Source organism: Lepisma saccharinum, chromosome 23 (assembly GCF_977018435.1).
Source record: "Lepisma saccharinum chromosome 23, izLepSacc3.1, whole genome shotgun sequence".
In the NCBI taxonomy this organism is placed as follows: Eukaryota; Metazoa; Arthropoda; class Insecta; order Zygentoma; family Lepismatidae; genus Lepisma; species Lepisma saccharinum.
The window spans coordinates 22487752-22502757 of record NC_139251.1 but is presented as its reverse complement, the minus strand read 5'-3'; the positions used below and the strand labels follow the sequence as shown (position 1 = coordinate 22502757).

General features: G+C 38.6%; 1 protein-coding gene across 1 annotated transcript; it reads left to right on the top strand.

Annotated features, from left to right (window-relative positions):
- Positions 1-2296: 2296 nt before the first annotated feature.
- mRpL30 (mitochondrial ribosomal protein L30) lies at positions 2297-9286 on the top strand. Its single transcript, XM_083144392.1, has 3 exons — positions 2297-2423; positions 6497-6623; positions 8918-9286. Exons 1-3 carry the CDS (start codon positions 2302-2304, stop codon positions 9200-9202), a joined length of 534 nt encoding a protein of 177 aa, XP_083000518.1. The 5' UTR covers positions 2297-2301; the 3' UTR covers positions 9203-9286.
- The last annotated feature ends 5720 nt before the right edge of the window (positions 9287-15006 follow it).

Below are 15006 nucleotides of genomic sequence, written 5' to 3'. Positions count from 1 at the left end.
GTTAATATTTCTCACAGATAAATGACCGTATATTGAGTGCGAGTGTGCAAATGCCGCCATTGTAGGGCCCAATTCCGAATCAAGTATGATCGAGTTCTTCGCTATTTTGTGTATTAACTTGCTTGGTGTTATACGTAACATAAGTATGAGGTAGAGCTTGCATACTATTGTGTTTCGGATTCAGCAGACGGAAACGTATAGTGCTTATAGTGGTTTTGTCAGGCTTTGTATTGGATCATTAATGGGTACCAGTGCTGAAGTCAAGTTAATCTGTGTTTATCGGTGTCTTGTCTAGTATAATCTGTGCTTATCTTAGAGAATTTTGCAAGAATGTTTTAGAAAACCTTTTTTGATAGGTAATGTTGAAATTGAACAACTACAGAGTAGGTTTACTTGTAGCAGTAGCTCTGTCTTCGCATATTTGCTATAAACTCATTAAACCTGAAAGGGAAGTCAACAGAAATAAGGCGAAGTAAGACCTGGTAAGTTGATAATAGTAAATGTTTACTATCCTTCGGACACCTATAACTTCTGAGTTTCGTCAATTTTTGACATTTGTACTTCGGGTAATTTTTTAACGTGTGTTCACGTTTTTTTTATCATTTTTTTTAAACGTACGTTTCCGCAAATCGTTTGTGGGGCTATATGTCAATGGTTCGTGGGGCTATGCGAGAATGGTGTGTGGGGCTACGCATATTTTTTTTAAACCAATTTTTAACTATTGTAACCTATTGTGACCCTACCTAACCTAACCTTACCGGAAATGGTTCGTGGGGCTATGCATCAATGGTTGAATTTCCGCTATGAAACATTCCCACATCACACAAAACACCATCCAGATGTTAGACAATATTACAGGAACTTATTACGGTAAGTAGTTTCTTCTGTAGAAATGAAGAAATCTGTCCTTAGGATAGTAAACTAGTACCGAAAAGGAAGTTAAATGTGCATTCTTGTTTCCAAGCAAAGAAATCATGAGTGGACCTCAAAACAGAGACACTGCTATTAGGAGGAAAGTGCATGGCATGTATATGCCATAGCTCTGTGTTTTACTAGCATTATTGGAGAGTTTCGTTTGTTACTTTCAACGCAGGTTCACAACTTCAATCAAAATGTTGCCACTGAATGGTCGACTCTTTTTCATTATTGTGTGTGCCTTAACATGCACTTCCCTTTGCCTTTCTTATGTTGCTACTGGATAAAAAATAAAGTTAATCTCTTGGTGTCGGCTGGAGCGAGAACAGAATATGTAGTGAAAGCATAAATGCATGCTGCTTTACATTTGTTCGACTTCAGATGTGGCAACATTTTTGTGCAGAGAAAGAGAAGTGATGTACATGTAGTGTAACCAACCAGTAAGTCAGGTTGTGGGTTCCTGAGGATGATTTCGATACCAGCCATAGCATGCATTACATAGAGATGTAGAAAATAAGGTAACGGTTCCGATTGTTTTATGATATCTCCAGCACAAAGACTAATTATCGTAGAATTTTGGAAATCATTGTCACACTAAATTTGAACCTTCCTTAAAGTAACGAGCACTGTTTGGACTCGAAAAAAGTTATATATGTTGAAAAAAAAACTTGAAAATTACCTTGCACACTTCTCATGGACAAGATATTCTCCATTGACAAGCGACAGTAAATATCGTAGAAGCATGGGAATGAATGTAGAAGTAAATCTGAACCCTAGTACAATGCATTTTGGGACTTTATTTTAATGCTAAGGGAACCAAACCTAACCTGCCTAACCTAACCACGAAAGCATATATTGGACAAGTAATCGCTAAAACTCTGCAGTGTGTGTTAACAGACATACATCGAAAACGAACCATGTAAAAATTGCATTCGAAATCGCAATAAAGCAAAAGGAACTTGGGCCGAAAAGAATGTATTTATAGAATAACAAACTTATACATTGTGTTCTCTGGAAGGAAATTGTTAGATTGTTTCATTTCATAGAAAATATGGGCTTAACCACTGCACTATTTGTATGATGGTACAGAGTTGTGTTGTGAAAGAAGAAAATATTTATTTTCTAGTGTGATTCAAGTATTATTTATATTACAGATGCAATCAACATTAGGAAATCTGTTACCTGCTTCATGCCTGAGGCAAGGCAGTGCTTTATCAAGATGTTATAGTTCAATTGGAAATGGAATAAAGGAAATTGTTAGATCGTTTCATTTCATAGAAAATATGGGCTTAACCACTGCACTATTTGTATGATGGTACAGAGTTGTGTTGTGAAAGAAGAAAACATTTATTTTCTAGTGTGATTCAAGTATTATTTATATTACAGATGCAATCAACATTAGGAAATCTGTTACCTGCTTCATGCCTGAGGCAAGGCAGTGCTTTATCAAGATGTTATAGTTCAATTGGAAATGGAATAAAATATTTTGGATTTACTTATTATCCAAGGTATGTATACTTAGTGCATTTTTTTAATTACAAGAGACTAGGAGCACACTTTTTTTTTTAAACTTACATGTCAGCAATTTTTGGTACCAGTTTCGTATGAGCACAACGCCTCTCACTCGTTTATTTCGTTATTTTTAACATTCGTACTTACGTATTCTGCATTGTGAAAGATTCTTCAAGGTGGAATTATGCATTTTTCACGAAAATAATTTCAAGTTTTCACATTACGAGTAATTATTGTTCTTCCTTTTTTTGCTTCCATCACAAACAATATGGCGGGCACAGCTTGACTAGGATTGTGGATCATCAGTGTTTCCAACCTTCTTAAACCTTAACCTTAAAAATGCCCCACAAAGCATCATTCATGCATAGCCACAAAAACCATTCACACATGTCCCCACAAACAATTCACGGTAAGGTTAGGTTAGGCAAACAATTTGGTGTCGTAGTAATATCAGGATTTATGACAGGCATATAGCTGTGAAGCACGGTCACAACACCTAGCATAACATTTGTGTCTGTTCCATAGGCATGCGCAGACCCTCTGATTAGGGGGGGAAAAAGCCTTGAAAGTTCAGTTGGAAAAAAAACAATCATTTTATCTCACTGTTTTGATTTTATTGCTTTGATGGGTATATGTGTGTGTATGTGTATATACATATGATTTAAATACATTACATAATCAATTCATCCGCCCCATAACAAACCAACAGCAAAAATGATATAAATTGTCTCTGAAATGTGCGCACTCCTTTTCCTCCAAACCAAACCGTTATAGCAGCAACTGTCTGAAGTACTTAGTTGTTCTTACTTGTCTTGTTCTCTTCGGTAATTTACAATACATTACAGTGGCTGCGGTGGGTCAGTCGGTAACGCGTCTCACTACCATGCTCAAGGTCCCGGGTTCGATCCCCGGCCGGTTCAAATCCGGGAACTTTTCTAACGGTGGAAGCGGCCCCGGCGCCTACCCAGCGTCGAATAACATGGGTACCTGGGGGAAACCCTGGGGGGTAAAGGCAGTCAGGGGTGTGATGCTGATCACATCACCCCCACTCACGACCGGATCAAGAAAGTGTGGGGCATTACATAATCAATTCATCCGCCCCATAACAAACCAACAGCAAAAATGATATAAATTGTCTCTGAAATGTGCGCACTCCTTTTCCTCCAAACCAAACCGTTATAGCAGCAACTGTCTGAAGTACTTAGTTGTTCTTACTTGTCTTGTTCTCTTCGGTAATTTACAATACATTACAGTGGCCGCGGTGGGTCAGTCGGTAACGCGTCTGACTACCATGCTCAAGGTCCCGGGTTCGATCCCCGGCCGGTTCAAATCCGGGAACTTTTCTAACGGTGGAAGCGGCCCCGGCGCCTACCCAGCGTCGAATAACATGGGTACCTGGGGGAAACCCTGGGGGGTAAAGGCAGTCAGGGGTGTGATGCTGATCACATCACCCCCACTCACGACCGGATCAAGAAAGTGTGGGGCGTTACCCCCATACCCCCTATACGCCTTCATGGCGTGGTGCTATGCACAGGGGAACACTTTACCTTTTTTTTACAGAAAACAAATTGCGAGCGAAACGAGAAAGAAAATTGTTTGATCCAAATTTTTGCAAATTGAAAACAGTATTGATTTAATAGCTTGCAAAAAAAGAAATAGTGCAATGCCATGTCATTCTCTTTTACAATTTTTCCCATTCAGATTGTTCGGCGACCAGGGACAATTCCCGCTGCTGCCTAGCTACGGCTATGAACTTGACAATATTATAAGGAAAGCAGATATCGCAAGCGAAGCGAGCAAGAAAATTTTACGAAATGTATTTTTATTTGTATAAAATTTGAAGTTGGGGGGGGGGGGCATCTGGCCGTCTGGAAGAAATAATGCAAGAAAGACATCAAAACTAATTCCATCTTGAGCATTCTTTTGTCCTACAATTACATTCTCCTAGTCTTGCTATCTTTTACTTCAATCTTTGCCCCCTAGAATTGATTTCCATCCAAGGTTGGGAAAAGGCAATGACCCTCTGGCACCTTGTGGTTGCGCCACTGCACCCCTTCCCCTGTAGTTGCTTTGAACTTTCATCAGCTTAAATATACTTTATTTTCTCTTATACAGTAATATTGTTTAATAACCGATAACATTCCTGTACACTAAATTTCTAGGTGAAACTGTAATAATGTAGGGGTAGGGGCATGGAACGTCTGGAAAGGGGGGGAAGAAGAATAGCCACACCTCCCCCTTTTGACAATAAATGTCAACCTAAAAGTATATATTTCACACATATAATTTTTTTTTAGTCATACTAATTTACATTAATTATTATGTAGTGGGAGGTCGTAGGAATGCGATAATTTCAAATTCAGGTGGTGTTTTTTGAGGGGGCAATACTATTATTGGGGTAATATGCCCCATTCAAAAATATCTTGCTTGTCCCTTCGTGGAAAACATCCTTGATTAGGGAGGCAATTTACCCCCCGTTTGCATGCCTATGGTCTGTCCACTGTATTTCTTTGTTGTCTTATCAAAAGATATAAGAAGGTGTACAATTTTTTATTTGCTGATACAGAACAGCATGGTTCTGAGGTGTCTATAAACCATACATAAAACCCTAATTTCTGATTGCTGGATGCTTTTGTCTTCATTGTACAAACATTTGCTGTTCATCATATGAATTCACTACACTTATACATGAGAATGGCAACAAAGCTGGAAGATCAGAAAAAGTCAGGGAATTTCGGTTGGGTCAGAAGTTCATATTTAGGGATGTACAAGGGAAACTTTAGAGCCAAAATGACCATCAATGGGACCTTTGTTAAAGAAAATAGTAGGAGTTATTGGGGTGTGTGAATAAATGACTGTTTTTCCAAATTGCAGCCACAGTATGAGTAGACAACAACATCTCGATGCCTCAACCAATCTTCGACAAGTCAGACCACTAGTAATTGTACAAAGCTAAATTTTAGACCAATCTCATTTTCGCTGCATATATTCATCATTATTATTTGCCAATTGATTTATTTGGTGTGTCCAGTAACCAACCCAGGTGCTGAACTTTAAAGTACATATTACTTTGTGTTCCAATGTTTACATCAGATTAATACATTTTTTATCTATGTATTCCATTTTCAGCTCTCAAAATTGTTAAAAGATATAAAAGCACATTCTGTTGATAGAAATGGTGAAAACATACAAAACAGCAAGTTTTTTAATTTTTTTATTTATTTTAAGATGTCATCTGTTAAGGAGGAAAAGAACAAAAGAAGTTCTGGTAACTGACGGTCAACTGCAAGCCTAACAGTATAAGAAAACATTTGGTAACGCTGTATGGTTGTGTGAATAACAGTTGCTTCTGTTTGTGGAGTATAGTCTGCAATCTGGAAAATATTTAGAGAGCCAATCATAACTTGTTTCCTTGGCCATTTTATTATACTGGTCTCATTTCCAGCTGATGGCAGGGGAACAACGAATGAGCAATCAGTTTAATTTTCTTCGTCTGACATCGGGCATTTTCGAGTCACAAGGCACCGAACCCTCTTAGCTGGATGAAACAAATGAGCATTTGATACACTACATGTTGCCAAACGTACTCTAAAGTGAGAGAGTTCTCCAATAATGTTGTCGTCAACACCAGAAATCAACAGGGTTAATGGTACAACTGCACACGTGGTCCTGGACAATGATGTTTTCGGAATGACTACCCACAGATCTGTATGCAACTGGTAAAAACAGAATTATGCTTAACAACCTTGCTTCGGGAGAGTGATGTTCCCCTACAGCTTTTAATTTGCAACCGAGTTTGTTGCCACCCATCGAGCCACACATCCCCCGAAGATGATTTGGAGACAGTAAGAGCCAAAATAGTCATGAAGGTCAGCCGGCAGTTGGAAATGCAATCAGTATAACAGCAAGTAAGATACTTGACAGTTCTGTCATTTGCTCCTTGCTTATGTGGGAATACAACATCAAAAGTTCTAAAATAATGTGCCGATGTTAAAACTAAAAATAATAAGGCAATGTCATTTTTTTTTTTGAGAGGTGTTCATTGTTATTTTTTTCTCTTCATTTGCAGGTTCCCAGATCACAAGGATCCTCCAATACAACCAGCAAAGTTCTTCATGATAAAAAGAATAAGGTGTCTTAAAAAGAAGCCTTACTGGGAAAAAAACATAATGAGGGAATTTGGATTAGATGAGAAGGTAAGCAGACATCACATGGTCTCCATTTCAGACATTCATGCCCTAACCAGGCATGGATGTTTCTATTGTGCTTGTTCTTTCATCCGTTTAGTAGCTGACCTCTGTGGCAGAGTGGTTAGCACAGCATGCTATGATGACAGGGGTTCTGGTTCGAATCCTGGCTTGAACATGGGTGTTCTTTAAAAGTGTCTCTTCATCAATGTCGTCATATTGTGAACTCATTATCAGTGCCACGATTAGCCAAAGGTGGCAGAAAAGTGGTGCTAAGTTGTAGAGGAGGATGCAGAATGCGTTAGAACACTGAAAATGATTGTGGTTTGAAGTTTGGAGACACTAATTTGCATATTTTAAAGGTGCAGAAAGAGAAGTACATTGTGCAAGTAACAGTGTTTCACACACATGCATCTAATGAAGGAGAGTGCTGAATTACTAATCAAACCTAACAAGCCTAATCTACTTACAATGTAAACATAGGAAGAGTTAGTATAATATTTCTTGTATGTAGAATTGTTTCTTTTATAGTTTATGGTTGTTAGAATCACATACACATAATTTTTTATATGTTTGACAGATATAACAGTTGGGCTGAAAAGTTCGTAGGCTGACTCATCGATGGCGTTACTAGAATTAAATCCATGTGATTTTTACTTAGTACTAACCTTCAAAAGATACGTGTATAAATTTCACAGCTGCCGGATAATTAGTTCGTGAAATATAGCATTGTGAGTGAAGCAGCTTTTGTTATTGTGAAAAAATGGATAAAAAAGAATTCCGTGTGTTAATAAAGCATTGCGAAAAAAAATACTGTTGAAGCCAAGGCTTGGCTTGATAAACATTATTCGGACTCTGCACCAGGAAAATCAACCGTTGAGAAGTGGTTTGCTAAATTTAAACGAGGCGAAATGAGCATCAAAGACGATGCACGCAGTGGACGCCCCAAAGAGGCTGTTACCGACGAAAACATCAAAAAAGTCCACAAAATAATTTTAAATGATCGTAAAGTGAAGTTGATCGAGATAGCTGAGATTATTACATAGTGTTGTTGGAGCGTTTAAAGGATGAAATCACGAAAAAATGGCCCCATTTGAAGAAGAAAAAAGTGCTGCTTCATCAAGACAATTCACCGTGTCACAAATCAATGAAAACGATGGCAAAATTATATGAATTAGACTACGAATTGCTTCCCCATCCACCATATTCTCCAGATCTGGCCCCCAGTGACTTTTTCCTGTTTGCAGACCTTAAAAGAATGCTCGCTGGAAAGAAATTTAGCACTGATGAAGAGGTAATCGCCGAAACTGAGGCCTATTTTGAGGCTAAAGAGAAATCGTACTATAAAAATGGCATCGAAAAATTGTATGACCGCTATAATCGTTGTATCGCCCTCGAAGGCAACTATATTGAATAATAAAATCGAATTTTGTCAAAAAAATATTTTTTCTATGTTAGCCTACGAACTTTTCAGCCCAACTGTTATTGGACATTAATTTTTAGTTTGATTAATGTAACAGTTAAAAAATGAAACTACAATTAAAATAACACTATGTGAGAGTATAATTATAATGCAAGCAACACTAAACCTGACCGAACTAACCTACTTGCCTCGCATGAGGGTATTCCCGCTAAAGCCTTTTGCTTCGTAAATGTGTGTTTCCAAACAGCAGAATTGTGAAAAGAGCGATGTTGTCAAAATCAATAAAAAAAAATGAACAATTTTTAGGACAACCCCCCCCCCCCACTGACAACTGTAAGAATGAAATTAAACTTTTACTAATTGCTAATTACATACCTCATGACTCATGCTGAACTCAAAACCTGTATCTCCAATCATTATCAGAGTCACAGTATGTCCCAAAAGTCACATCCTATGAGAAAGAAGTCCTTATGGAAAGAGGGCCAATCCATGAGTTCCGGGTGTGACAATAACATGCTATAAATCTAAATATTTGGTGAACAATGACATTGAGCTCATCCATACCATCATTACAGTATTCAGAATCATGACATTGTTACTGCTCCGTGAACAACGTTGTTATGCAGCAATTCAAGAATAACGGGAGTTCCGGGTGTGACCACATGATGGTGAAAGCTTCACCTACAATTACACAACTTGAATACTCTGTGAACTTTTGCAACTTTTTTATCTATCATATTTTTTGGGGAGAAATGTTTATTGTAACCTTTCATCTCATGTCTGTTATTCCAGCGAAAACATTTTTATTTTTACTGTTATGGATTGACCCAGAAGCCGTAGTTTAAAGATTAATAATGTTATATTTCATGTTGTTTTGCAGCGTAGCAAAGTTGTGATTGTGAAGAATATTCCTGATGTGAATCATAGACTATGGCAGGTGAAGCACCTGATTAGGATCACACCCATAACCTTTCCAAATGGTGAACCAACAGAGGAGGACATAGGCAGTGCCTGTCTCAAGGAGAACGGTGAATGCATTATTACTCCAAAGTTGAAAGTGGACCAGGAATTGCTAGAAGAAGATAAGGAGAAGGCTCGGGTTAAACTGGATGGACTGACATTACAGAAAGTAATGCGTTATAATTGGCTGAATCCGCGATTCTAAATCGAATCCATTTATGTAAATAATAAACTGTAAGATCTCTAATTGTGCATAGTGCTGTTAGAAATAATAGTGTTTACAAATACACTTCCTGTTTTGTTTATTTTTAGAACCACGTATTTGTGGTGAATAAAAGATCAAGAATTCAGAACCAAAACTGGGCATATTTTGGGATCAAAAGCGGTATATAAAATTGCATTTTGGTGTTAAAATTGTGAAAAAGAAAAATCTGATTTAAGAACTATACATATTTAACAAAATTAACATTTCACTTCTAATAGCACATTTATTTAGTTATCAGCATGGACGTCCGCAGGATTTTTTCCAGGGAGGGGCAAGGAAGGTATTTTGTTCCGAGGGTGGGGGGGGGCAAACAAGGCACATTTTCTCCAAAAATAGTGTTGTTCCCTAAAAAAAAAACTTGCTTAAATTTGAATCTATGATGTGTGAAATACATAATTTTTGATTGACTTTCATTTTCCAGGGGGGGGGCATGGTCCCCCTCTCCGGACACCCATGGTTATCAGCAGAATTAAGTAATTTTCCATGAATCGCATAACTCAGCATAATGCAGACCTCGAAAGGTGTCACGTTGATAAATAAACCTAAATTTCGTGTTTTAAAGAGTTGATTCATAATTTTATGACAAGATTGTAGCAAAATACACCTCACACTTTTCAAAAACATGAAAAAATAACATTACAATGTGTTATTTCACATTTCGTGTTTTTGTCAAAAACTAAATAAGCATGCCTCTATTTATTTTACATTGTGCTGTGAATCTTTAATTACTCTGCCTCTGTGGCTGAATGTATTGAGTGCTCAATTCACATTATTGCCTCAGAAGATCAAAAGATTCTGAGTTTGAATCCTGGCCAGAGCATGATATTTCACTGTATTTGTTATTTGAGGCACCTTCATTCATTCTTATCATAACCTAACGAAGTATAAAAGCAAAATTATATGACCAAAGCAAACACATAAGCAAGTTATTTCATAAAGATCACTTGGATGTATTAGGGGTGACCTCAGAAGACACCCAAAATTCATCCTCACTTCCACATAGCTCACACTGGTGTAGATCAACCACCATATTTGAAACCGTGGCATAGAAACAGAGTCGCTAAGTTAAGTCTCGGGGAAGCCTGTAGTTCACATTATATCTGATTTCAGAAATCTTGGTACTAATATAATTACAGTCTTGCAGACCAATGAGGCTCTGGTGCCTGGGACCGTAGCCAGCGTAAACCTATGTGGGGTTGTGGGGTTCTTGTGTGAGCTGAGTATCCCTTTACAGACTCAGCTCTGAACCAGGGTATGGAGGTTTTATCTTCAGAGACAGTACAGTTTTAGTTCTTGTTAAGGAATCTCGGACTATTGGTTTCAAAAATTGAGTGAAGACGTTTTTAACAGGCATATTTTCTTTTCTTTGTTAGTGGTCCTGTCCACAGTTTCATTTTAGTTAAGGAGGATATTCCCATATTGTGTGATGGACGAAATAGTGTTGGTGCTTGTGTGCTTATAATATCAACATAAAGATCACTTCTGAAAGATCTATTGCTGGATACCATGTATATTGTCAACACAATGCTTGCACCAAAGGAAAGAGGAAAAGTCACACTTTTTGTCTGAAGTAACAACTGAATGTGCCCACAATGGAATAAGTGACCAACTAATTCGGACCTTGATTTGGTGCACTACCAGTTAATTTTGATCTGTGGGATAGAATGTACAGAAGGTTGTTCGCTTTATATCAGACCATGTTTGACAGGTACTCACCTTAAGAGATACCGCGCCACCACCACCGATCATGTTCTGTTGGACCCCCAGTATTGTGGACTATCGCCTGTCATCGCAGTTTCCATTGCAGCAAGCTCCAGCGCAGGACAAGCATGGGAATTCTGTCACACTCCTCCCTGCAAGCTTTCCATAGACCATCCAGGGTGCGTGGCCGGCGATGTGAAAGACGTCGTTTCAACAGTCCAAATGTGCAAAAATCCATTGGACTGGCATCTGGGCTTTTCATAGGAATGTCTTCAAACGGAGTGACACGAATTCCTAATTCCTCTGCCATTTCCTGATAAAAACGTAGTGATGTTCTGGCGGTATGACTCGAAGCCTTGTCCATATGGATCATCACCTGGTTCACGTCCATTCCATACAATTTTGGGATGTCTCTCCGATAGATAGGTGTCAGAATGGAGTCTTGGAAGTATCTGGCATTCATCTTCACGTTTTTGTCCACCTTGCATATCATAAACTTACCCTCATATCCGAATCCTGTCACAACCATTAAGCCACGAGGGAAACTTTCCCTGCACTGATGAACAAAGTTGCTGCGCCCCTTGCAGTCAATGTCACTGTATGTGATCGCCCGAATGTGACCACCAGCAGTGAGAGGGACATATGATTCATCCACTGTGACAATTTTCTTCCATTTGGAACCCGCCAGGTACTTTTCATACAGTTTCACAATGCGTACGTATGTAAACTTAGCATGCAAAAGGGCCATTACATAACCCTCCCAATATCGGTTGATTTTAAGTGCCATTTGATAACATTCACTACCAACACTCACGCACCTACAAGGTCAGACACAACACTTCTCACGCCAGCAGACCCATAGTTCCAGCATGATATGCCAGGTGGCAGCACCGAATCGACAATGGTCGAATATAAAGTGAACATCCTCTGTATAGATTGGTGGAAGGGTCTCTTGGCAGAATTCCCCCTTTTGGTTGCCAATATTTTGTCATGGGGGCAGTGGTTGAGGTATAATTTATAAAATATAACAGTTCTTCAAGATACATCATAGGAATGTTCCCCACTGCCAAATTTTCCAATGTCACACTCTTAGCTTTATCAGTGTTTCAAAGCCAACAGATACAGTTCTGATATCACTGAAGTATGCAATTCCCACAGAGAAAGAACAGCAGAAGTGAAAAGTAAGTTGGATAAAACTGAAAGAGAGAACAATATTCTCTTAATTATTATTCATGAAGATTAGGCACACACAGGAGATGTACCATGTAGAAATTTTAGTGACAAATGTAGGCTCGACCAGGACTTGAACTCGGGTCTCTGTGGAATTGTTTCTGTTAGTGCTACCACAACAGGATCTGTTGCCTTTGAAACACTGTAGATGTCAAAGTTGCCTGTTTCCATGCAGGTAAAACAGCGGCAGCGAAAAATCAGGTGAAGCCAGGCCGGCTCGGTACCTCACTAGTAAAGCAATGGCACAGTATGCCAGAGACCCAGGTTTGTGTCTTGGTCGTTCTGCATTTTTCGCTGAAATTTCTTCATTAATTATTATAAAAACATTAAAATTATATTACCTGATACATTGGTAATTTGATTAAAGTTTTAAAGTGCTTCAAAAATCTGCAAAAGAAAGAAATCAACGTGATGTAAGCAAGAATCATAATAATATATTATTACCAATGTAAAAAAAAATACATGGTAATACCTGGGGGGGAGGGAGGGAGAGAGAGAGGGGGAGAGGGAGGAAGGATCAATAGGTTATCGATTAATCTTTCTCATTCCTAAATAATAATACAGGGTGTTTGGAAAGTCACTGTGCACTTTCAAAAAAGTCTTGAAAGTCCAACAGCATCCATACAGGCCTGCAATCAATTAATTTTATTCTAACGTCCAACAGCATCCATACAGGCCTACAATCATTTAATTTTATTTGCAAACACTTTCTAGTATCTGCTCATGAGATTTTTGATGAATATAGTTACTGCAGTTTTTAAGTGTGCATTGGAGATCACTACTCGCTGCATATTTTGCTGCCCCCCACAGTAAAGTTTATTAAGAATACCAGCACAGATCATTTCCTGTCCATTTATGGAGTTCAATTGTCGCAAAGCGCCAAGTGATGTCTGGAAATACATTGCTGTGCATGCACAGCTCCTTGTCAATGGGGGTCCTAAGATCGGATCCAACTATAAAATAGATGGATACAATTAGTCACGATAGAAACAGGTTAGGCCTAAGGGGAACCATATTTGTGTGTTCTAAGTGGACATCCACCATATTGAATTCAACTCAAAATTTTGAAATTGGATTTGATATATCAAATCAGGCTCGAATTTCATGAGAAATGCAATGGTCAAAATGTTTCCAATCTTTTTGTTTAACCTTTTGGAGCCCAAGGCCATTTTCACATGTAACCCCCTTGATGCCCGAGCTGATTTTGAGCAAAATGCAGTGTTTCAATTAAATGAGTGTAGATCGGAGGCTAATTGCTCTAGAGAGATGAGTGACATACCATTGTACGCGGAATGAACCAGATCCAAACTATATAAAATTTATGCAAATTTGGCGTATATGTGGCAGGGGCGAGGGGGAGAACACTCAATATTTCAGAAAAAATGGGGATTTTTCCCCTCCCTCCAAGAAAAAAGTACATGACAGTGTCGACATGTACATGGAAAGTATCGCTGACATGTAAGGAACTCACAAATATTTGCATTATTATCGTATGACCAATGTAACGTGAGTTATACCCCCAAAAAGGAATGGTCAGCATGCCACTGATTGAAGCTTCAAAATGCAGTGGTACCTTGACTGTAGCTCAGAGGCTAATTGCCCTAGAGAGATGAATGATATACAGTTGTACGCGGAATGAATCACAGATTCAGACGATATAAAATGGATGCACATTCGGTGTATATATGGAGGGGGAACGGGGTTTCCCCCCAATTTTTTTTTAAAAAAATGGGGTTTCCCCCTCTCGCCAGGCCCGTAGCTAGAAGGGAGCAACTGCCCCCCCTGTGAAAAATACAGAACAGATTCCTACCTGGAATTCTCATTAATCTTTACAATTATATCCTGTATTACTCTAGCAACATAACGAAGACATTTATTTATTTTGTGATTTATGAAGGTGTGTGGGATTACATATAATGTCATATCAGGATTGGGGGGAGGGGGAAATCCCTTCCAGATTCAGACTTCGTTAAATGATTTTGCAATTTTCAGTATCTAGAACAGTTGTGACATTTTGAGAATCTTGTATTAAAGGTGCCTAATGTATTTGGATGTTTTTCTTGGATGTGTTGCTATGAAGTTTGAACTGAATCATTTTTTGTTTCCCCAAGTCTACATTTTGGTAATAGCGATTCATGTGATAGAGAGAGGGAGTGGATATTTGAGTTTTGTTACTTAGCGTTGCTTTTCTGCCACATCTAGCTAATCCTGACAATGAATGATGACGTGAAATTTATGAAGAGGCACTCACAAACAGTGCGCAACCACAGGGGGGCAGGGGCATTGCCCCCCCCCCCATGTTGGATGGAAGTCCAATCTGGGGGGGGGGGCAAACATTGAAGTAAAGAAACATGACTAGCAGAATCTAAGAATAGCAGGACAAATGGATACTCAAGATGGAATTAGTTTTCAAGTGTTTCTTGCATTTTTCTTCCACATGGCTAAGGGCACTTGCAGAGAGCACAGAGGGGTAATTATCCACTCGATTTCCAATTTTATACAAATAAAAACACATTTTGAAAAAGCTTCGCTCGCATACACATGTAAGATAAGCAACATAGGCGTGTGTTATGATATCCATTTTATAAAGGAAAAGTTAAGTCTTAACCCTGACTGTTTCCATGATATCGTTTCCATAGCATCTTATATATTGCTCTCAGAATTTTAAACGGCAGAAAAAATAAATGACATTTGCAACTGCGAAGCTATCAATGGGATTGCATACATTAAGGACAGAAGATGCCATATTTCGATTGCTTGTAACATCGAAAGAAGAATTAGAAGAGCAAATAGTGACTGAGAAAAGTTGCTTG